The sequence below is a fragment of the Haliotis rubra genome, unplaced genomic scaffold (assembly GCF_003918875.1).
Source record: "Haliotis rubra isolate DU_JTF1 unplaced genomic scaffold, ASM391887v1 Scf906, whole genome shotgun sequence".
Taxonomy (NCBI): Eukaryota; Metazoa; Mollusca; class Gastropoda; order Lepetellida; family Haliotidae; genus Haliotis; species Haliotis rubra.
Window position 1 is genome coordinate 298,429 of NW_025767642.1, and position 21,424 is coordinate 319,852.

A 21,424-nucleotide genomic window follows, 5' to 3' on the forward strand; every position below is an offset into this window, starting at 1 on the left:
GCCCCTCGTATGTGTATCAGTCTATATTTAGTGTCTCCTTCTAGAGCCGTGCCCCTCATATGTGTATCAGTCTATATTTAGTGTTTCCTTCTAGAGCCATGCCCCTCGTATGTGTATCAGTCTATATTTAGTGTCTCCTTCTAGAGCCGTGCCCCTCGTATGTGTATCAGTCTATATTTAGTGTTTCCTTCTAGAGCCGTGCCCCTCGTATGTGTATCAGTATATATTTAGTGTTTCCTTTTGGAGCCGTGCCCCTGTATGTGTATCAGTCTATATTTAGTGTTTCCTTCTAGAGCCGTGCCCCTCGTATGTGTATCAGTCTATCCTGGCCAAGATACTCCTGGACGAGGAGGCCATGTCCACCCGGTTCCTGGACACCCTGATGAACCAGCTCAACTGGTCCTTCTCCGAGTTTGTTGGCATCATGCAGGAGGTGAGACTGTCACTGATACATAATTCAACACTTCATTGGAATTCAACACCCAAGTTGATGACTAACTGTTACTTTGGATAAGCATTAGGGCTGTGCAATATTACCGGTAAGCCGGTATATACCGGTACAGTATCTCGCGATACGATTATCGCGATATGGTTCAGATTCTGCAATATATTGGGTCAGCCAGAATTAGCTCCCTTTGAATTATCTGCCCTTCATTGCCATAGCAACAAAATGTGCTCTAAAAGTACCAAATATGCCTTTATTTCACTTGGTTTCATGTAACATGTTACAATTTACAAGTGGAAGTGTCTTTATAAGTGGCTCCAAAAGTGCCAAATATTCAACCAAATGCTTTAAGTTTTGTGGATATGAATGGTTTCATATGTGACGTTTTGGAGGAATTAAGTGGCCTCAAATGGACCAATCTTTTAAGAAAAGCAAGATTTATGGATGTCAACTTCTTTTTGTGAATAACACGACGTTTCGGAGTGTATGCTTGCTCCTTCATCGAGTCATGGAGGAGCAAGCGTACACTCCGAAACTTCGTGCTATTCACAGTAGAGAAGGTGACATCCATAAATCTTGCTTTTCTTATGCATTCCACTTATAAGTCTTATGCATGGACTTATTAGTAGAACCTCTGGCTCTGAATGACCATTTTGTTTTATAATAGGACATATGTTGTCAATTTATCATAAAGACCAAAGTCTTATAAATTTTGTAGGACTGTTGAATGACATTCTAGTCAAGAATCTTACTAATATATTGGATGTCACATGAGATTTTAAGCTCAAGTAGGCCACTTAAATCATATTTTTGTTTTCATTTTGCAATAGCTCACGTTAACACATGTTTATATTTGAGTTGGATCTGAATGAATCACTCAGATACAGTAACAATAATAACATACTGCTTTGAAGTGCATTCTGTTGAAGAAAACAATGCTGATAATGAAAATCATGTTATACTATTAAATATATCACTATGTCCGCAAAACTTTGTTGCAATACAGTACTTCAATTACACATTCTACATTAAGGCTCTATATCATGTCATTTATCTGTAAACCATTGGCATACAGCCATACACAATGGGGACGGGGAGCCTGAAAGTATGGTGTAACAGCTACAGGAAGACGATGTCACACACAGAGAGCTATTATGAATTAATGATGTACACACTTGGGCAGAAATCTTCCGGTCAATATATCACAATATGTATTGCAATATCTCTTAAATTATTGCAATATATCACAATATGAGAATCAGGGCAATATCCAGCCCTAATAAGTATAGGTTGTTTGTCAAACTGCTACTAGTGCATAAGAGATATCTATATTTATTCCTGGTAATTAATTAACTGAGTCACAATACAAGCATCTTCTGATTTGTTTGTCTTAGATTAACCAGTTGGTATCACACACGGAACACATGTTCCTTGAAGGGCGGCAGCTGAAGATCTGTGCGGCATGTTTCGAGATCTCTGTGTGTCTACTCAGGGTTCTGGAGATGGTGGTGTCCATAGCATCTCAGCTGTTTACAGACTGGTCCAGGCCATCTGCCGAACTCTTCCTCAAGAGAATCATGCAGGTAACTACAGGTGTGATATACCACAGGCTACTCTCATAGCCTGTGGTGATATATAGATCTGTGTTTGGTTTTGGATGAAAAGAAAATCATTCAGTCCTAACTATAAGCACACAAGGCTTGTCTAATGTGGTAATCTGTAGGTGTATGTAAATGCTTTTAGTTGATTAAATGTCTGTAACTGCGTGAAATTAAGCATGAGTGTCAAGGTTTCATTGTCTGGATCAAAAGTCTAAAGCTAGAGGTTAACAAGGTCCAAAGATTCAACTACTGTAGGGGCAGACAAGTCCAGCAAGCATTGTTAGATAGATATATTATATTGTTACATAGATAGATATATTATATTGTTACATAGATAGATATATTATTTTTCCTTATATTGTTACATAGATAGATATATTATATTGTTACATAGATAGATATATTATATTGTTACATAGATAGATATATTATATTGTTACATAGATAGATATATTATATTGTTACATAGATAGATATATTATATTGTTACATAGATAGATATATTATATTGTTACATAGATAGATATATTATATTGTTACATAGATAGATATATTATATTGTTACATAGATAAGTACATTAAAGCCAACTAGACACTTTTTTCCAAATGGATGTATTAGCTCTGAGATATCTACTGATACCTTTTGTGTCTCTAGCTACTTAGTCAGGTGATGAGTAGAATCACATCAAGGAATGGTGCGTTTGAGAAGCTTGTGTCTCTACCTCTGCCAGGTGAGTGGACCACACACTCTCTTTGTAAGTTGGATAGGAGTGCCACTGATGTGAAGTAGACTTAACCACTCTATCAAGGTCTTAATGCATACATCACTTCTTGTTCTTTGTCAGATGTTAAATATTCACTCCTCCCAGATGTAGAAATGTTCAAACCTTTGGTTCTAGCAACTCAAGTTGAAGGTCGATATTTAGCATGGAGCTGCTCCCATGATTTGTTTGTTTATGTGTTGACGTCTATGTTGGTCAGGCCTGGACAGCGTCACATACTTCCCAGTGCTGACCGTGGCAGTGGGCATCCTTATCAAACTGCTGATTGACACACAAGGAGAGAGGTAAGTTGCTCATGTGTTGGGCTGTGTCTTGCGATAACTCGTGAGAATTGGTCTTCAGGAACCCATGCTTCAGGCGACTAAAGGGACCAGGTGGTCAGGCTCGCTGACTTGGTAGCCACATGTTATCGTATCCCAATGGTGTTGATCGATGCTCATGCTGTTGATCTCTGGATCAAACAAAAATGTGTCTTGGTAAAATATTATATAGTAGTATATTGCAGTGTAGGTATCTGTATTGCTATATGTTGTGCACTATACTGGGAGCTGAAGTGCTTAAAAGTGACTGACCCTAATTATACACTGAAATCATATTACCTACTAAAGTAAAGTCACCATAGTGAGTACACTGACGTTTTGTAGTAATGACACAGGGGAGATAACATTGTCAGTCATGTTCTGAGTGAGTGAGTTTAGGTTTACGCTGCACTCAGCAATATTCCAGCTATATGGCGATAGTCTCATGTTCTGAGGGGAGACATCATTTGTAAACGGATTTCTGTGAAATGATACACGTAAAGGCAAAACTTGGTATGTTTGTTTTACCCAAATTACTGGAACACAGAAGAAATATTGCAACACAAGGAAGCAATGTTGCAAATTACCAGGATACTGTTCATAACAAGCAGTCCAAGACAGGTGATGTTAGAAAATACTGTCTCAGACCAGTTGCTGAAGTGAGTTAGTGAGTGAGTGAGTTTAGTTTTACGCCGTACTCAGCAATTTTCGAGTTATATGGCGGCGGTCTGTAAATAATCGAGTCTGGACCAGACAATCCAGTAATCAACAGCGTGAGCATCGATCTGCACAATTGGGATACGATGCCATGTGTCAACCAAGTCAGCGAGCCTGACTACCCGATCCCATTAGTCGGCTCTTACGACAAGCATGGGTTACTGAAGGCCAATATTCTAACGCGGACCTTCACGGGTCTGTTGCTAAAGTGAAGTGCTTTCCGCACAGTAGTCTAGTATCTTGATGGTGTGTACTGTTACCGATGCCGTCAGCCAGTGGTTGCCTGTTACCCTGTTATTGATAGAGTTCATTTGGATCATTGTCTGTGTAACTTGTTATTTATGGAATCATTTCAGATTAGCATCTTGGCAGGTGTGGCATTATGCACATAATCCAAGACACTGCATAACGCAGTCTAAGTTTATTTGTTGTAAATGATCTTCCTGAAAATGTGCACTTGTTAATCTTGCAGACAAGACAAGGCTACACGAGCTCTGCTGCTGGATGCAGGATTCAAGCTGTCTACACTTGACTTTGTTCTTGGAGAGATACCTCCTGAAAAGGGCAAGAAAGGGAAAAAATTCTCTCTGAAAACATGTAAGTAAACCTGTGAATCTCAAAACCGTGTTAGATTGATGTATAAACATGACATGTTCAGGCATATATGATTTTTAAACTTATCCTATCTCACGACTTGCACCTCTCTCTCTCGCTTCGACTTTTAGTGGAACGACTGTAATTTTTTTCCATAGGCCTCCTTGTCCATTCGCCCGTGCACTCCATGCTGCTCTCCTTAATTAGCTTCCTAGTTCCTAATAAAGTTTGCAGCATGCTCTACTAATTGCCCATGTGACTACCTTGAATGATCATTCTCTTTCTTGTCGCACGACTGTGTGGACGTGCTGTATATTAGGGACATTATTTCACCCTAACATCATGGGGAAAACAGATATTCAGTCAAGGAAAAGGAAAGTTTGTGCTCAATGCAAGACGAATTATTTGTCCCTCGACTCTCACTCATCTTGCAGTGACTGTATTGGACAATGTAACTGGAACTAATGATGTGACAAGTGTAATTCACTAAAAGATGAGGATTTTAAGGCCTACCTTTGTGTTTGCTCCCGGAGAATCGCCAATAGGGACAGGAAATCAACAGAATCTGATCCCACTCCCGCCAAGCGTATCAAGTTACAGCAACAGAAAATCGCGTGCCTTCACGCAAGAGAGGCGGCGTCTGTGGTTCAAGAGGATTTTATGGATGCTTCATCAGATTCTTACTTATCTGAGGACATTTCATCGCATCAATCACCTGTCCATCTAGATCACTACCTACCAGTTGTGATCGATAATTCATAGTTCTGTCCCATCTACACTACCTTCATCGACACTATCATCATCCAGATCATGGGTACATATCGTCTCGACTGTCTCAGTTTGTTTGGAGCCTAGCCAGCCTTATTCAACCAGCCAACTGTCCCCCCACAGTTCATTGAACCGGACGGAGCTGGGGACGTTCATCATGAATCAAAACTTCAGGTTTCGTCACCTAATCGCCGATCCAAATCACCACATCATTCTAGATCACCACAACGATCTAGATCACCTTCACGATCCAGATCACCATCACAAACCCGATCTAGATCACTGAGCTGATCCAGATCACCGGATCGATCCAGATCACAACTATGATCAACATCACCTGATCAATCCAGATCACCTAACCCCTCCAGATCACCAAACGGATCCAGATCACAACTTCGAATCAGATCACCGGACCAATCCAGATCACCTAGCCGATCCAGATCACCGAACCGATCCAGATCACAACTTCGAATCAGATCACCGGACCAATCCAGATCACCAAATGGATCCAGATCACAACTTCGAATCAGATCACCGGACCGATCCAGATCACCAAATCAAGCCAGATTGCAACTGCAAACCAGATCACCTGTTCGATCCAGATCACCTTATAGATCCAGATCACGATCACAGTTTCCAGTTAGTGCATCAAATCGATCCAGATCACTTTACAAATCCAGATCAGCTTACCAACCCAGGTCACCTATACGATCTAGATCACCTTACAGAGCCATTGACCAATTGGGATCACAGTACAGATCCACATCTCATGGCCAATCCTATTCAAATGGTTGATTCAGAGCTCCAATCAGAACCAGATCACCAACTCAAACTACAGCGACCCGGACTATTTGTTCATATCATACCGAATCACCTTGCCATACTAGGGAATCCAGATCACCGGCTTACCAACCTACTTCGGTACTTACCACGTTGAGATCTCGATACACTTTCTTCGACCGACGTTGGGTGGTCATTGCTCTGATACCACTAATAGGCCTACAGTCTCTTACGATGTTCTGCCTACACGCTCTGAGAATCCTTCGACTCACTCTAGGATCATTGCTGAGTCATGGGAACCTGATAACAATCCCACTCCTACAGCGACTCCAGATCTAAATATGATGATCAGGGCCATAACCTCAGCCTGGAACCAAATACAGCCTTCTACTTCAGCCCATCCGGCTTTGGTAGCTCCTGGCTCTTCATCTGGTCCACCTCCTGAGATTGATCAAGTCCAAATAGCCATGCCTGCATCTCCCGCTCACTCTGAGTTATCTACCCCTGGGGGTAGCTTTGCAGCAGTTGAGACACCTCAGGTACTCGTTTGGATTGTTGAGAAGCTCCAACTTCCCTTGAGTACTTCAGCAGATGACCTGGATCACTCTCATACTCTAAGAACCAGGATTGGTCTACCATCGCATTTAACTTCGGAAATTTTCCAGTACACTAAATGATGGTTTCAAGAGCCTGAAACGAATTAAGGACGGATTCTCTGCTCCCAGATATAATTCTTCTACCTCTCATGTCCACGGCCTAACAAAAATCTCTACGGCTCCAACAGTTGATGAGGATATTGGAACCCTGTGTGGCAAAAGAGCTGCTTCAGCCCCAACCTTATTGAGGACTGAGAGTTGACTCACATGGATTCAGCCGTGAGAAAGACGTTGCCATCTATTAGTTCTGTGATTGCAGCAGTCGATGCTGTTAACACTGCTCTGGAGCATACTTACTCTGATCAAGACGCTTACATCCGAGGATGCATGACTTTAGCTCTGGACCAGTTCCAAATTATCCTGGATCAGTTGTCTCATTTTTTGGGCTACACTCTTGCTGTTGGCGGACGTGGACACCTTAACATCTCTTCATGGGAGGAGCGATTTAAAACAGAACTGTTTCACCAGCCATGATTTACTGACTCCCTCTTCAATGGTAGCATCCAAGAAGTATCTACTAAAGTTGATAAAGAAACCAACTTTCAAGTCTCGATTGAACTGTTAAAGATACAGAAGTCACAGCTCCAGGACTCAGCGTCGAACTTAACAGTTCACCCCTACCAATCCGGATTTACATAATCTTTTTCGTGCCCCCCCCTCCCCCGTCACAGTCGTTTCGATTTACAACACTCCGGTAGACGGGAGATTACAGATCTTCGCCCTGAATTGGACCATCCTCAGAGATCCGTACGTCACCAACCTGCTACTTCACAGCTATCAGCTACCCGTTATTGGCAGTCCACCTCTGGCGCCATAAGATCCGCTCATCGCTCATATCCTGTGGACCAGCTTCAAACTCAGCAATCCACAATAGGTGCTTATTAGACAAACTTGCGATATAGAGCTCCTAGGTCCATCGCCTGTCACTCCAGGATTCTACCTCCATCTTCTTCGTTCCAAAGAAAAATTCAACAAACTCCGCCCATCTTCAATATGAAGTTGTTCAATGCCCGATTTTGAGCTTCCATACTCACTTCAGGATGGTGTCGATCAACCTTTACGCACCATCCTGAAGAAGGGAGACTTCTTCATCAGCCTAGATCTTCAGGATGCTTATCTTCACGTTCCGATACGTCCAGAACACCAGAAGTACCTTCGCTTCATGTTCAACGGGAATCACTACCAATGGAAAGTCCTACCATTTGGAATTTCCATGGCCCTGTGGCTTTTTACCCGAATTACCAAGCCCATAACGAGCTTCCTCCACTTTCAAGGCATCACCTTCGAAAGCTACATAAACGATTGCATCCAGGCTCAACAGGATTCGATTCTATTGCTTCGCCAGCTACAGTTCACCACCAACTTCGGCCGATACAGCGATTTCTACGCCCGTACCTTCAGGACAAACAAGCCCAAGGAACTGAGTTGCCTTCCAGAACCGCTTCGTCCAGTCCTTCAATGGTGGCTCAACGAACGGAATGTTTGCGCCGGAGTCTCTATGATGCCCTTTGCACCGACTCATCACCTATTCGTTGATGCATCTCTCATGGGTTGGGGAGCTCACTTCCTCGACCACCAAGTGGCCGGGCTGTGGTCATCCAACGAACGAGTACTTCATATAAACGAGCTGGAATTCAAGGCGGTAATTCAAGCCATCTCACATTTGGCAACAGAGCTTCAATCAACCAGTCTGTTGATCCAATCAGACAGTTCGACAGTGGTTTGGTATATAAATCATCTAGGCTCGACAGGCTCTGCGAATCTGCTACAAGGGGCGATCAGGTTCTTCCATCTCATCGACTCACTCAACATCGTAGCCAGAGCCAGACACATTCCCGGGGTAAAAAATGTGATCGCCGATGCCTTGTCCCGATCCAACCGACCATCCCCGACAGAGTGGAAGTTACTGCTCCAGATCTTTCAGTGGATGATCTACCCGTTATCACGGCCTCAAATAGATCTGTTCGCCACAAGGTTCAACAACCAACTTCCAAAGTTTGTATCACCAATCCCAGACTCCTTGGCTTGGGACCTCTACGCATTGGCAATATCATGGGAGGGTTTCAATGCCTATGCGTTCCCGCCTCCAGCTCTGCTACCAAAAGTAATACAGAAACTATTGGCTACCAGCAACATACTACTGCTTTTGGTCACACCCTTCTGGCCAGCGAGAAGTTGGTTCGTCAACCTAAGAAGCCTGGCAGAGCCAAACCCAGTACCGCTTCCCAACCGGGACGACCAACTTCTTCACCCTCACTCGCAACTGCACCAAGGGTCACCTCAGACCCTCAATCTACACGTTTGGTGCATCTTCAGAGGTCTCTCATAGCTAAGGGCTACTTTTATGCCGCTTTTAGCAATATTCCAGCTACATCACGGCGGACAAGTGGAAGAAGTTTGAAGACTATTGCAGGGTTAGGGGAATTGCATCTCCCACTTCCACCTCGACTCAGGTCATTGCTGAGTTACTCCAGCATCTCCGCACTCCAAGAAACTCAAGGGTACTACGTTACCTACCTACTTACCCGCCATCAACTCAGCTTTGGCTACCACCACGGGCACGAAGATTTCCACTGTTCCCGAGTTGCAGAGTCTATTACGCTCCTATAGACTCTCTGACCAGTCCAGGAAGTTCAGACCTCCGGCCTGGGATCTGTCCGTCGTCCTTCGTCATATGATTTCTACAGATTATGAACCTTTAGAAGACAAGGACATTCAAGACATTTTGCTGGTAGCTTTGGCTACCGCTGCTAGTATATCTGAACTCAGGGCTCCAGATAATTTTTCATGATCAGAGTACGTACTCCTTATTTTTTCAATATAGGAGTACTAGAAAACAATAAGAGTACATTTAGAGTACTGAATGGAATTTAATGGCGTATCAGTAATCTTGTGTTTCATTTCATATATGCACCACAACATTGCTACTCTTGTGTAAACAGGTCAGTAAACAATAAAACAATACTTTGTCAGATAAATACGTCTGTGAATGATTCTGAAACCGTACACCATTGCTGTGGTCCGTATCTGCTACGTTTTTAAAATAGTTTCCTACCGTATCGTGCTTATTTTATATCCGTACATACGCCGATACGGCCCTTATCTGGAGCCCTGTGAACTGCATGCGCTTGATGTCAATCGGGTGCAGTTCGAGCGGAAGAAGCATGGCAAGGCTTTCCTGGGTCTCCACTGGGACTTCATTGCGAAAAACCAACTGCCAGGGCAACCAGACCGGATGTTTACCTTTCCCCCGTTGTCCACCATTCTTGAGCCTGAAGATTTGACACTCTGCCCTGTCAGGTCTCTACACGTTTACCTTGCTGCCTCCAAGGATCGTCGACGGCTATGGAGCGCCTCTTCATACCCTTGTCGACCGCTTCAAGAACTGAGGTTTCCTGGACCACATTGGCCTTCTGGATGCGTGCCACGATCCTGTGAGCCTACACCTTTGCAGGGTTGCCTCCTCCAGCCGCTTCCAATCCTCATGAGACTCGTGCACTAGCCTCTACGATTGCCCTTCATAGCAACTGCTCCTTGACCGCTATCATGGAAGGTTGCTTCTGGCGTTCTGATAGTCTTCTCTTCACATTACCTGCGAGACCTGTCTGTCACGGATGTCCAGGGACTACACCAGTTTGGACCTCTTGTACTGGCTCAGCAGCTTACATCGGCCCAACTACGCAGATGAGGGACGGTTCTGCATTCATGTTACTGCTTCCTTGTATATACTGAATAAAAGTTGAACCGGATCTCAACCTTTTGTTCTCATTATATGGGTTTAAGAACTACTTCATTTGGCCTCCATAACAAGGCATCGGAATACGGCCACCTAGCATGGCCCTACGGACCTGAGGCACAATCAGTATGACGATGCAGAGGTGTTCGACATTCACACTTACTGACCTCTACTTCACGGAGCAATTACATCAGTGAAGTGTGACACTCCCGAATTCCAGTGGATTTCGTTGCCTTCTGCCTCCGGAGTTGCCGGGCACATCCTTTGACTAAGCTTAACTGAACGTTAAAACTTGGAGATGCCGAGTTGTGTTTCTCTTTCACCCGCCTCGGTCGGTGTCTGCGGGGTCTTCTTGAAGCAGGGGCTGGCTCGATTCTAGTCGCTAGACTTTAATTACGGGGGTACCTTGTAAATCGTGGTGAGGCGAGGCCTATTTGCTGGGTTGCGTCCCTTGTATTGTACATGGTTGCGGCCAAACACCACATCGCTCAGGAGCACCCATCTCCCCTGGGAGTCGTTGTGCTTAGTAAGCCAAGGGGTTCTGGAGAACCTACTACAAGCATTATAAGGAGTTGCGTGCATGCGTAACAGGCCTCCCTTGTACATCGCTATCTACGGTTGTCATCAGTCCACACAGCTCCAAGACCAGCTGTTCGCACTGTCCAGACAGAAGGGTAATCTGCAGCCCGCCGTCCAACCGTGGGATAAGTGCATTCGTGAGATAGGATAAGTTTAAAAATTTGGAAATTTTCATATAAATTATATATTTATATACTTATCCTGTCTCACGCGATGGATGCCCGCCCGGCCTCCCCACTACTCAGATTACAACATTGGCTCCAAGATGAGAATGATCATTCAGGGTAGTCACATGGGCAATTAGTGGAGCTTGCTGCAAGCTTTATTAGGAACTAGGAAGCTAATTAAGGAGAGCAGCATGGAGTGCACAGGCGAATGGACAAGGAAGCCTATGGAAAAAGTTTACAGTTGTTCCACTAAAAGTCGAAGCGAGAGAGAGAGAGGTGCAAGTCGTGAGATAGGATAAGTATATAAATATACAATTTATATTAAAACTTGTCAGTGACATGTATGTTTTCTGTATATTGCAGTTGAGGAAGTAAGCAAGGAAGAACTTGAGAACATTGAAAGTCTTCGAGTCTACCTCAAGCACAAGCAGAACACACTCGAGTCACAATCTCAGGTGGGAAATCCATTTATACTAGTTTTCATTTGTAGCTTCTAACCTGAAGCCTAAAATTATGTTTGTTTTATTTCGGTCAGCTACCATGTCTCTTGAATAAAGTGAGCGCATGAATACAAGAATAATGTATACCCACCTTTAGAGGAGTCAGTGTTTTGGAAAAAAAGATTCAAAGTACTATACACAGAAAAAAACTTCCTCTGTAGCAAATTCAGATATGAAGTAACACGTATCAACAAATTTGGATCTAAAACATTTTATATTTGAGATAATACTTCAAAAGACATAATGGTTTACCTTTTAATTTATATCTCTAGTTCTGCTAGGCATATTTGTAAATGCATTAATTAAGATTACCGGGTGCTGTGTTCATTTTCTTGTAATCTTATCCGGAAATAGCAATCAGCTGATTAAAGTCCTCCTTAATCTGTCGATAATTGGGTTAAGAAATACACATTAAAATAACTTCAAATAATTCTGATGTATTGAACAATTTTATTATCTGAAGTATATGATATGAAGCAGTCCTGCTGATTGCTATGATCAGACATTTGTTACAAATGGAATTATTAGACAAGTCACTCTCGATGCTCTCGTGATCACGAAAACATTTTGTTGACTTAATGATAGTCCTTAAAATATCTCTGAAATCTTCTGAAAATGATGCCTGGCCTTGTTTGGGCTGGTAGCCTAGAGTGTATGGCACAGACTGATGCAGCATGATCTATGTAGGTTGAAGAAGATGACAATCTGAAACAATATATTTTGACTTACAATAATGACTTACAGTAAAAGCTTGTGCTTAAGATTGTGTCACTGCTATTTTCAATATCATATGTAAAACTATATAAAACCTATCACACCATTTGACTTACTTCCATCATTTATACATTGAATATTAGTGTTGGATGTTTAATTTTGGGAAAAGACTCTATATAGTGAATGTATGCGTATTTACATGTATCTCAATCTCCAACTGATTGTGAAATTTTGCCTCAGGTGAAAGTGAAAGATGAAGACCTGTGTACGATCTGTTATGCAAGTCCTCGCTCGGCTACGTTTATCCCATGTGCACATCAGTCCTGCAGGTAGGTGTCAGTGGCATCCCCATCTCCATCACTTGGGTCAATTAGGACTAACAGGTGTGCCACTTCTCTTGTTAAAGTATGTGACAGTACACTAGCCACTTCTCTTGTTAAAGTATGTGACGGTACACTAGCCACTTCTCTTGTTAAAGTATGTGACGGTACACTAGCCACTTCTCTTGTTAAAGTATGTGACAGTACACTAGCCACTTCTCTTGTTAAAGTATGTGACAGTACACTAGCCACTTCTCTTGTTAAAGTATGTGACGGTACACTAGCCACTTCTCTTGTTAAAGTATGTGACGGTACACTAGCCACTTCTCTTGTTAAAGTATGTGACGGTACACTAGCCACTTCTCTTGTTAAAGTATGTGACAGTACACTAGCCACTTCTCTTGTTAAAGAATGTGTGACGGTACACTAGCCACTTCTCTTGTTAAAGCATGTGACGGTACACTAGCCACTTCTCTTGTTAAAGCATGTGACGGTACACTAGCCACTTCTCTTGTTAAAGCATGTGACGGTACACTAGCCACTTCTCTTGTTAAAGTATGTGACAGTACACTAGCCACTTCTCTTGTTAAAGCATGTGACAGTACACTAGCCACTTCTCTTGTTAAAGCATGTGACGGTACACTAGCCACTTCTCTTGTTAAAGCATGTGACGGTACACTAGCCACTTCTCTTGTTAAAGCATGTGACGGTACACTAGCCACTTCTCTTGTTAAAGCATGTGACGGTACACTAGCCACTTCTCTTGTTAAAGCATGTGACGGTACACTAGCCACTTCTCTTGTTAAAGTATGTGACAGTACACTAGCCACTTCTCTTGTTAAAGTATGTGACAGTACACTAGCCACTTCTCTTGTTAAAGTATGTGACAGTACACTAGCCTAAGCTTTATGATCAGTACAGGTGTGCACAGTGAGTGTTTACCAGTGGCCACAGCATTACACAGTCTAATTGTTTATTCGGTATTTCCGTGATGTTGATGTCTCTTCACTATATGATTCATGTGTTTCTTTTGTGCTTTTGTCGTTACCAAGAGGGGAGGAAGTTTAGAATTGGAACAAAACACTCTTTTGATTGTCTTGAGAGGTGACGTATTTGAATAGGATAGTAAGTACATGTACTTGTAACTGGCAACAAACAATCAAGGCTTTTTACCTTCAGATGTATATTATTTGAAATAATCGGAGAAGATCAGGAGGAAATCACACACCCAATACAGAGAATATATTGTATGCAATGATTTGATGCCGCTTTAAGCAGTATTCTTGTTATGTAATGGAGTGGCAGCTGAACAAGGGAGGAAAATCTGAAGTGATGCAGGGCTCAGATGGTTATCCCTTTGGCGAAACCTACTAGGACAGGCCTGGAAATACAGTTGACAGGAACTAGGATTCAAACCAACAATCATAGGTTTCTGGAATGCTCAAGGGAGGCAACTGGGCTCAGCCGTAGCAGCTTAGAGGACTGGGCCAACTTCGCCACCAACATTACAAGATGTCCATCACCTGTGATATAACATACTGACCTTCTCACTCGTTCCTTCCATTGCAGGACGTGTATCACTCAGCAGCTGATGGCCAAGAAGGAGTGCTTCTTCTGCAAGGCAATCATCACATCTGTGAAGGACATGCAGGCAATCTACGACGGCTCAGCCGTGTGCTAATTAATCCAAAGTATTCTGTTTTACCCACCAGATTCCTTAGAGGAGTCAGGATACAGAAAAATATGTAAATTCCAACTTCGCCACCAACATTACAAGATGTCCATCACCTGTGATATAAACATACTGACCTTCACCTGTTCCTTCCATTTTGCAGGGCGTGTATCACTCAGCAGCTGATGGCCAAGAAGGAGTGCTTCTTCTGCAAGGCAATCATCACATCTGTGAAGGACATGCATGGAAACACCATCCTCCGAGAACAATGTCAAGGCCAGTCAAAGCACTGACACAAGTCAGGAAGTCTTCATGGGCGGTGACATCACTGACATATCAAGGACATCAAAGGGTCATAGGTCATGATACTGTTGGCTTTCATTCTACTTGTGTTACCATGGAGATGATCCAGATGATGTGATCTTTTTCAAAGTCTTAATTGTTCAATTGCTTTGAAACAAATTTGTTATAAGTGATATTGTGGACGACCGAGACAACATGGTGTAGTTGCAACTATTGTTGCAAGAATGATACTTTGTGTATGCGGGTGCAGTGAATGCAGTAAAAAGGAATTTTTTTGGTTTTAATCAACCTGATTGATCATATTTAATTTATGAAGTAAATACATTACTAGACTTAGCAGGGACCTGAACAAGTTTGGCATGTAGGTGTAGGCTGTTAATTCACAAGTTTTTATGACACTGAAGGAAGCCATTATCTATGTAGCGTTGAAACTGTTTTTCTCACAGCAGGAATCCATTAGGTGAGAGTGAGGTACTGATATGAGCTTGTGGGACGTAAGTCTGAGGTGCTGAACATTTCACGATTTGAGATGAAGTGTCCTGTAATAAATTAATTTTAGCCATATATCTTCTTATGAAGTGCAATCAGCTAAATCAGGCAAATAATTCTGTTTTCTCCAAAGATCAGGATGTTTTGTTGAGGGTCCCGATGGAGTCACATATATTCACCTAAACATGGAGATACAGGTGAAAGTATAGCACCTGTACACATTTGTCTGTCTGGTTTAGAAAACAGATGAAATTATGTATTTGAAGTTGATCCACACTCAGTGTGACATCTAGACTATGTGTGCAGAGCTCCAGATACTGTTTAGACTCACTGTGTTTTACTCAGTTTACTGTTGAGTATTGATAGCTTTATTGGTGTATTCAATGTTTGTAGTCTCTACGGTCCAGTCAGTTGGTTTTCTACACCGATGAGTTGACGTTTACATCCAATGATTCTTCTTATGTATTGCTTTATGTGACTGCCAGTTAGCACATGATTGTGTGCCACCCCAAGTACTTCACATGATGCCTTGTTTCTCTGCTGTTTAAGCCACACTCAGCAATATTCCAGCTATATGATGGTGGTGTGTAAATAATCGAGTCTGGACCAGACAATCCAGTGATCAACTGCATGAGCATCGATCTACTCATTTGGGATACGATGACATGTGTCAACCAAGACAGCGAGCCTGACCATCTGATCCTGTTAGTTGCCTCTTACAACAAACATGGGTTGCTGAAGACCAATTCTAACCCAGATCTTCATGGGTCCGTCACATGATGCATACACTAAGGGACCTGTTACACATCTGTGCACCATTCTGCGTCATAGAATGCATGTAAATGTGCTTTTCTGTAGATCTGTAGTGAATAGTGTTAGGAATTGGTTAAAATCTCATAATTGATGATTGGTTCATTACAACCGATCAATCATCGAAAATAATTGGTTAGCATCATTTATGAAATGTGTTAATGCTCACAAAAATAAGGAAAAAAACATGTAGTTCTTTGGGTTTTTTGGGGCAAAATTTCACATCTTTAAAGGATGAATAGTATGGAGGAACATAAATTTCTTAGAGTCTTTAAGATAAATTCAATCATGACTTGGAACGAGCTTGTAGTGCTTATGAAATGTAACAGACAAAACCAACCTAGTGAAAAATACTGTTAATGAAAACAAGTGTTCTAGAATTGTTTGTGTTTGATTATGAGAAAACATGATCGATTGCTTGGTCGTTTAGTCACTGCGACCAATCTTTGATTATTTCAATTAATCAGACCACCACTAGTAGTGAAATATGTGTATACTTGTTGAAGAAACTACCTGGAGAAATTAGGGCAGTGTTATACTATTGGGTTTTCAAATGTTTGGGCTAGGGTTATTTAGTCTGCATGTTTGACATACCTTATCTGGAGCTCTGTGCATGTTGCCATATTGATGGAAGGACACTGGTGGTTTGGTGGGATCAGTGTGTTGTCTGTGATGAAGATAGGACTTAAGTTCCGACACAGGGAGTACATTTTGTTGTCAGTTTTTCTAAGGTAAAATACCTTTACAATGTCAGTGTTTCATGATGGAAGAAACAGGCATCTTAAATAAGGGCTGAAAACAATTCACAAGTAGAACAAACAAATTGTAACATATCATTGTCTGTAAAGTTACGTTGTTTATTATTAACCGTATTAATTTAAGCAAACTATAGACACTTGACAGAAAATATATGTGCAGCTTATACCTATACTGTAGCAGATTTAAAAAATGTAGAGTTAAGAGAAGGAATAGTCAGTGTTGAGGTCAACAATGGTTTGCAAAGTTTAGAATAAGCTTATCTGCAAGTCAAAAGTGAACTGATCTCAGGTGTTGTGCTTGAAAGACTCTTCGTAAAGGCACTCCTTCCCATCATAAATTATAGAGTCATGGCAACACACAGTATATTTGATTTCTACATAACCATGATAGGGATATTCTACTTTGGATTGCAACAGAATAATTCATATACAGATTCAAGTCCCATATGTCCTGAAATGTTTTTGTATTGTAATATGCATTGAATGCATATATTATAGGATAAGACACCAGTAGCGGGAATATTAGCTGCCTATAATGGTACTTGGGCAATAACTGACTCCAAGGCAGGGATACTTACTCTCTTGGCGCCAAATCTGCCAAATATGTGTATGCAATCCATATCACTTTACATGCTGCAAGTGCAAAGTGTCATTCAAAGCATCTGGTGAATCAGTGTTTTACACTGTTTGTACAAATAAGGTACAAATACCACTCCTTCAGAAAAAAATGATGCACAAACTGTATTTGATTGCAAACTATTATCCAATTGGCAGCTAAATTAAGCATGCACTGATTTGCTTTTTACCCAGTATTGAGGTATTATATTTCACTATGATTGAACGTGGCACATTTATGTACCGTGATAGTCCTGTGATAATATGCATCAAGCTTTACAAGAACTTGGGCAGGTTTTAACAATCGTGCTGTGATGTTGTTAATAGAGTAAAGACAAAGTATCGAGATTTGGATTGGACAGCAAATATTTTCTATTCATGCAGAAATCACACTGTTGATGAGGCTTATGTCAACAGAATGTTTTATAATCAGTGAGAAGTGTCAGTTGTGCTTTTTTGTGATAGATAAAAGGGAACATCACCAAAAAGTGTTGGTTAGTTTTGTTGTGAAATGTACATGAAATGACCCACTTGTTTGGCTCACTACACTCACAATAGTTCCACACAGAACAGGTTCAATATCCAGCACAAATATGGTGAGAGATGTTCTGAAAGCATATGACCTTCATTTCTGAACTGCAAGTTTCATTTCGATCTGCTTTGTTGTATGTAAATGATTTTATTTTATATTTGAAGCTGTAATGAAATGACTTCAAGTTTTGACTCTGTGTTTTTCTAACAACTGGTACCAGGTGCCGTTATTTTTTTAAGGTCAGAAATACAACTTTCTTTAGGAAGAGGTTTGCTCCAGAGACAGCAGAGAGTCTGTGTGGATGTCAACTTCGGCAGCCAAGACATACTGGGTACAGAGGAGGTGTTAAGGCCTGTGTTACTCTCCTTACCCTTACTGTCCATAGACTGTTCAAGTCTTGTTTGTGGGCAGAAATTATAGAAATGAGTGTGAAATGGTTCCAAAAACAATGTGTATCTCACACAGAAAAATCTCTATGTTCATCAAATATCATCTTCTAAAATGCCAATCAAGCATCTAATGTGTATCTCCTTCCTTACTGATGTATGGGGATGCTTATTGTAGCACATTCATACCGAACATTACCACTTAAACCAGTGTATGAAATACAGCCTGTCCGACCGACCGAGACGGTCTCGATTTCTGACGGACGGTCTAAATTTACAGCTAGCCAGCCCAGTGGTCTGGTAAAATTTTTAGATGTTCCATACATATGAGTAAATTCACCATATTTGGTCTGGTTAAGTCCATTTTGGGCTTGTAACATTTTGAACTTAACAGCCCTGATGTCTGACTAGAGTTTTGGCTTATTTCATACACTGCTTAAACACTTCTCTAAAAATAATTTCTGCATCAAGGACATGTAAAATTTGTGTTTACTTTTCCCTTTTTGTACAACTACAGATATTGCCACTCTTCTCTGCTCCATTTTGTTGCTTGAGAATAATTTGTCCTGTAAATCATGAACATATATATATATTTACTTTGGAGATGAAGTAGGATTTTTCCTATTATGATTGATTTGATTAAGCAGACCTCTGAACCTGGGTGAAGGCCGTAGGGTAATGCCATTGCTGACTTGGCATCCAGAGACAGTAATCTGTAACTGCTGCCAATGTCTTTGTGCAAAGTTGATATCACCCAGACTCTCTGTACTGCTGCCATCATGTCACTGTTGCATTTTGTTACAACCCGACAGACCCTGTATGAATATATACTGAGAGAATATTTTCCAGTTTTCATCACCAGGTTTGAATAGAGCTGTGGTGAGGAAAACTGCAAATAATAAAGGAATGCTTGAATTTTCATGTGATCCTTTTTTTGTTCCCTCTATATTTAACAATGGAATTGACTTCCACAGAAATATTTTAAGTTTTGAACATTTGATCTAGTCTTTATCATGATGCTTTTTAAATTTTGTAACTTTTGTCGTCACTTAGTTTTAGACCTGAAATGACTTGACATATACTTTTATATGTAATCAATGTGGCCTGGAATGTTTGCTTGGCATTTACACTGTGAATTGTATTATATATTTATGACTGCAGGAGTGTTTGGTAGGATGTAATTGTACTATTATACATGTTATATTTGAAGTGTATAAATGATAGACTGTGATATGTACTTTCTTCATGTACTGTGCTGCCTTCAGCCCTCCATGGTCGTGTGTGGCGTCTCCACACAGGTGCTTGAGTAATGTCCTCACCAACACTGGAACTCAACTACACTGTTGTAGCAATGCTACAGATGGTAACAGTTAAACATTTGCAATGTCAGAATTACTCTGTAGGTTACTATTTTATATCAACATGCAGAACTTTTCAGTATTTCAGAGTGATAGAAAAATACAAGCTGAGAGTGACATAATAAATCATGATACTCTGATATTTCAGTTTTTTTATCATAAATTACATGTATCAATAAGTAAGATGCTTTTGTTTTGTTTAGTTGTAAAACATGAAAGTCAGGGATGATGAAGGGTGTAAACTGCTGGGAATCAGTGGGGCTCTGGGGCTGGTTTCTCTACACAGCAGCAGGAGGCTGTTTTTTCCACACAGTTTGTGAGAACCCAGTAGGCTAGGCTATAAAAGGGTGAATATATTTAGGAACATGTTGTAACTGGAGGGATTGATCAAAGAAACAAACTATGCCCTTGACAGACATATTGACAAATAAAATTAAGTTTTAAAAAATTCTGATTTTCTTAACCATATGCAATAATATATAGCTATGCAATAAAGTCTCTCACTTTTTATCACCAGTGATCACTGGAATAAAAAAACCTGTCAGCTGGCCAACAGTTTTTCAGGAACACTCCTAGTAATAGAGGCTTGCAGTGGGGAAGCTAATGACATCCTATTTTGCTTATTCACATAACATACAATAATTATTTACAAATCGTCATTAATGATGAAAGCAACATTTTGCTGTAAAATGTCTAGTTGAATCACAACGTCCATGTATAAATATATTTTTTACATATGTACCTGAGTTGCTTAAAATCTAATGTTAAATTGGGTTTGTATCGAAGCACTGTTGTTTTTAAACAAAGTCATATACATAACAAAATGCAATCAGTATTAATAGTATAAACTGAATATTTGTCTGAGTTAATTACAAACAGATATATCATTGACAGTGATCAGAAATGTCAGACAGTGTCGGATATTAGTGCATTTGCTTGTTGAGCTGCTGGTGGCTCATGTGATCGAATGGAAGGATTTGATTTGTTTGTTTATATCTTCAACAAGTAAACCTACACATGATTATGGAGGACTGAAGGCCACATTTGAGTGTCTAACACTGTCATTGTTTTAGATTCTTAATCAATTTTACAGATGCTGGTAATTATGAAGAAGAAAAAAATATTGTTCAACTGTAGAGGAATACCACTTGGTAATAAAGGTATCACTGATTTGTTTTATATAAATGTGTTTTTCAGCAGTTTGACTAAATACACATGATCAACAGGGAAAACATGACCTGTAACTTAGGTTATTTCTTGAGGACAGAATCAGTCAGTTTAGGCAAAGGCCCTGACAACATCAAAAAAGATCACAAGTATTTTAAATGTAATTAAACAGGTCGTTTAGCATGGTACAAAAAGGATTCTGATTATAGTTATGCCAGTTAGTAAATGCTGATAAAAAGTATTGATGATCACCATACATCCAAGCAGATATCCACGTTCTAAATATACATACAATGTGACCTAGCCAGGTACACTACATTGAGGACCAAGTCAAGTGCTTCAAGCACTGCTGGACAGAAGCTTCCCCACTGTTATGGCTTGTCTGGACTCATCATGATGGGGAAGCTGGGGTTTTGTAACCCCAATCTGTCCAATTTCTGGTGAGAATGGGCCATCGGTTCTTCATTCTTGTCATTGGAGCAGATGAAAATAGGAACTGTTTGATCTGGAGGGATGACTTTATGGATGACTATTTCAGACGTTGACACTTACACACCACAACATTTATCACAGTATCAGCAACTCATGTTCCTGTCCAAGATTCAATCATTCAAAGACAAATTTTACATTATTGGTGGTGTTAGTGGCTCATCCTTTTGACTAAATACTGTGAGGA

The 21,424-nt window shown here is 40.8% G+C and overlaps 1 protein-coding gene across 2 annotated transcripts in view; it reads left to right on the top strand.

The window, feature by feature from the left end:
• Positions 1-16,104, top strand: part of LOC124264054 (E3 ubiquitin-protein ligase RNF123-like) — a 67,677-nt gene extending 51,573 nt beyond the window's left edge. For both annotated transcript variants that reach the window (XM_046698772.1, XM_046698773.1), the window contains exons 30-38: positions 294-433; positions 1,840-2,028; positions 2,702-2,777; positions 3,028-3,112; positions 4,317-4,441; positions 11,488-11,579; positions 12,579-12,667; positions 14,228-14,303; positions 14,570-16,104. In XM_046698772.1, coding sequence (XP_046554728.1) covers positions 294-433; positions 1,840-2,028; positions 2,702-2,777; positions 3,028-3,112; positions 4,317-4,441; positions 11,488-11,579; positions 12,579-12,667; positions 14,228-14,303; positions 14,570-14,623 — 926 coding nt within the window. In that variant the 3' untranslated portion in view covers positions 14,624-16,104. The remainder of the gene's footprint in view (positions 1-293; positions 434-1,839; positions 2,029-2,701; positions 2,778-3,027; positions 3,113-4,316; positions 4,442-11,487; positions 11,580-12,578; positions 12,668-14,227; positions 14,304-14,569) is intronic.
• Positions 16,105-21,424: the final 5,320 nt, after the last annotated feature.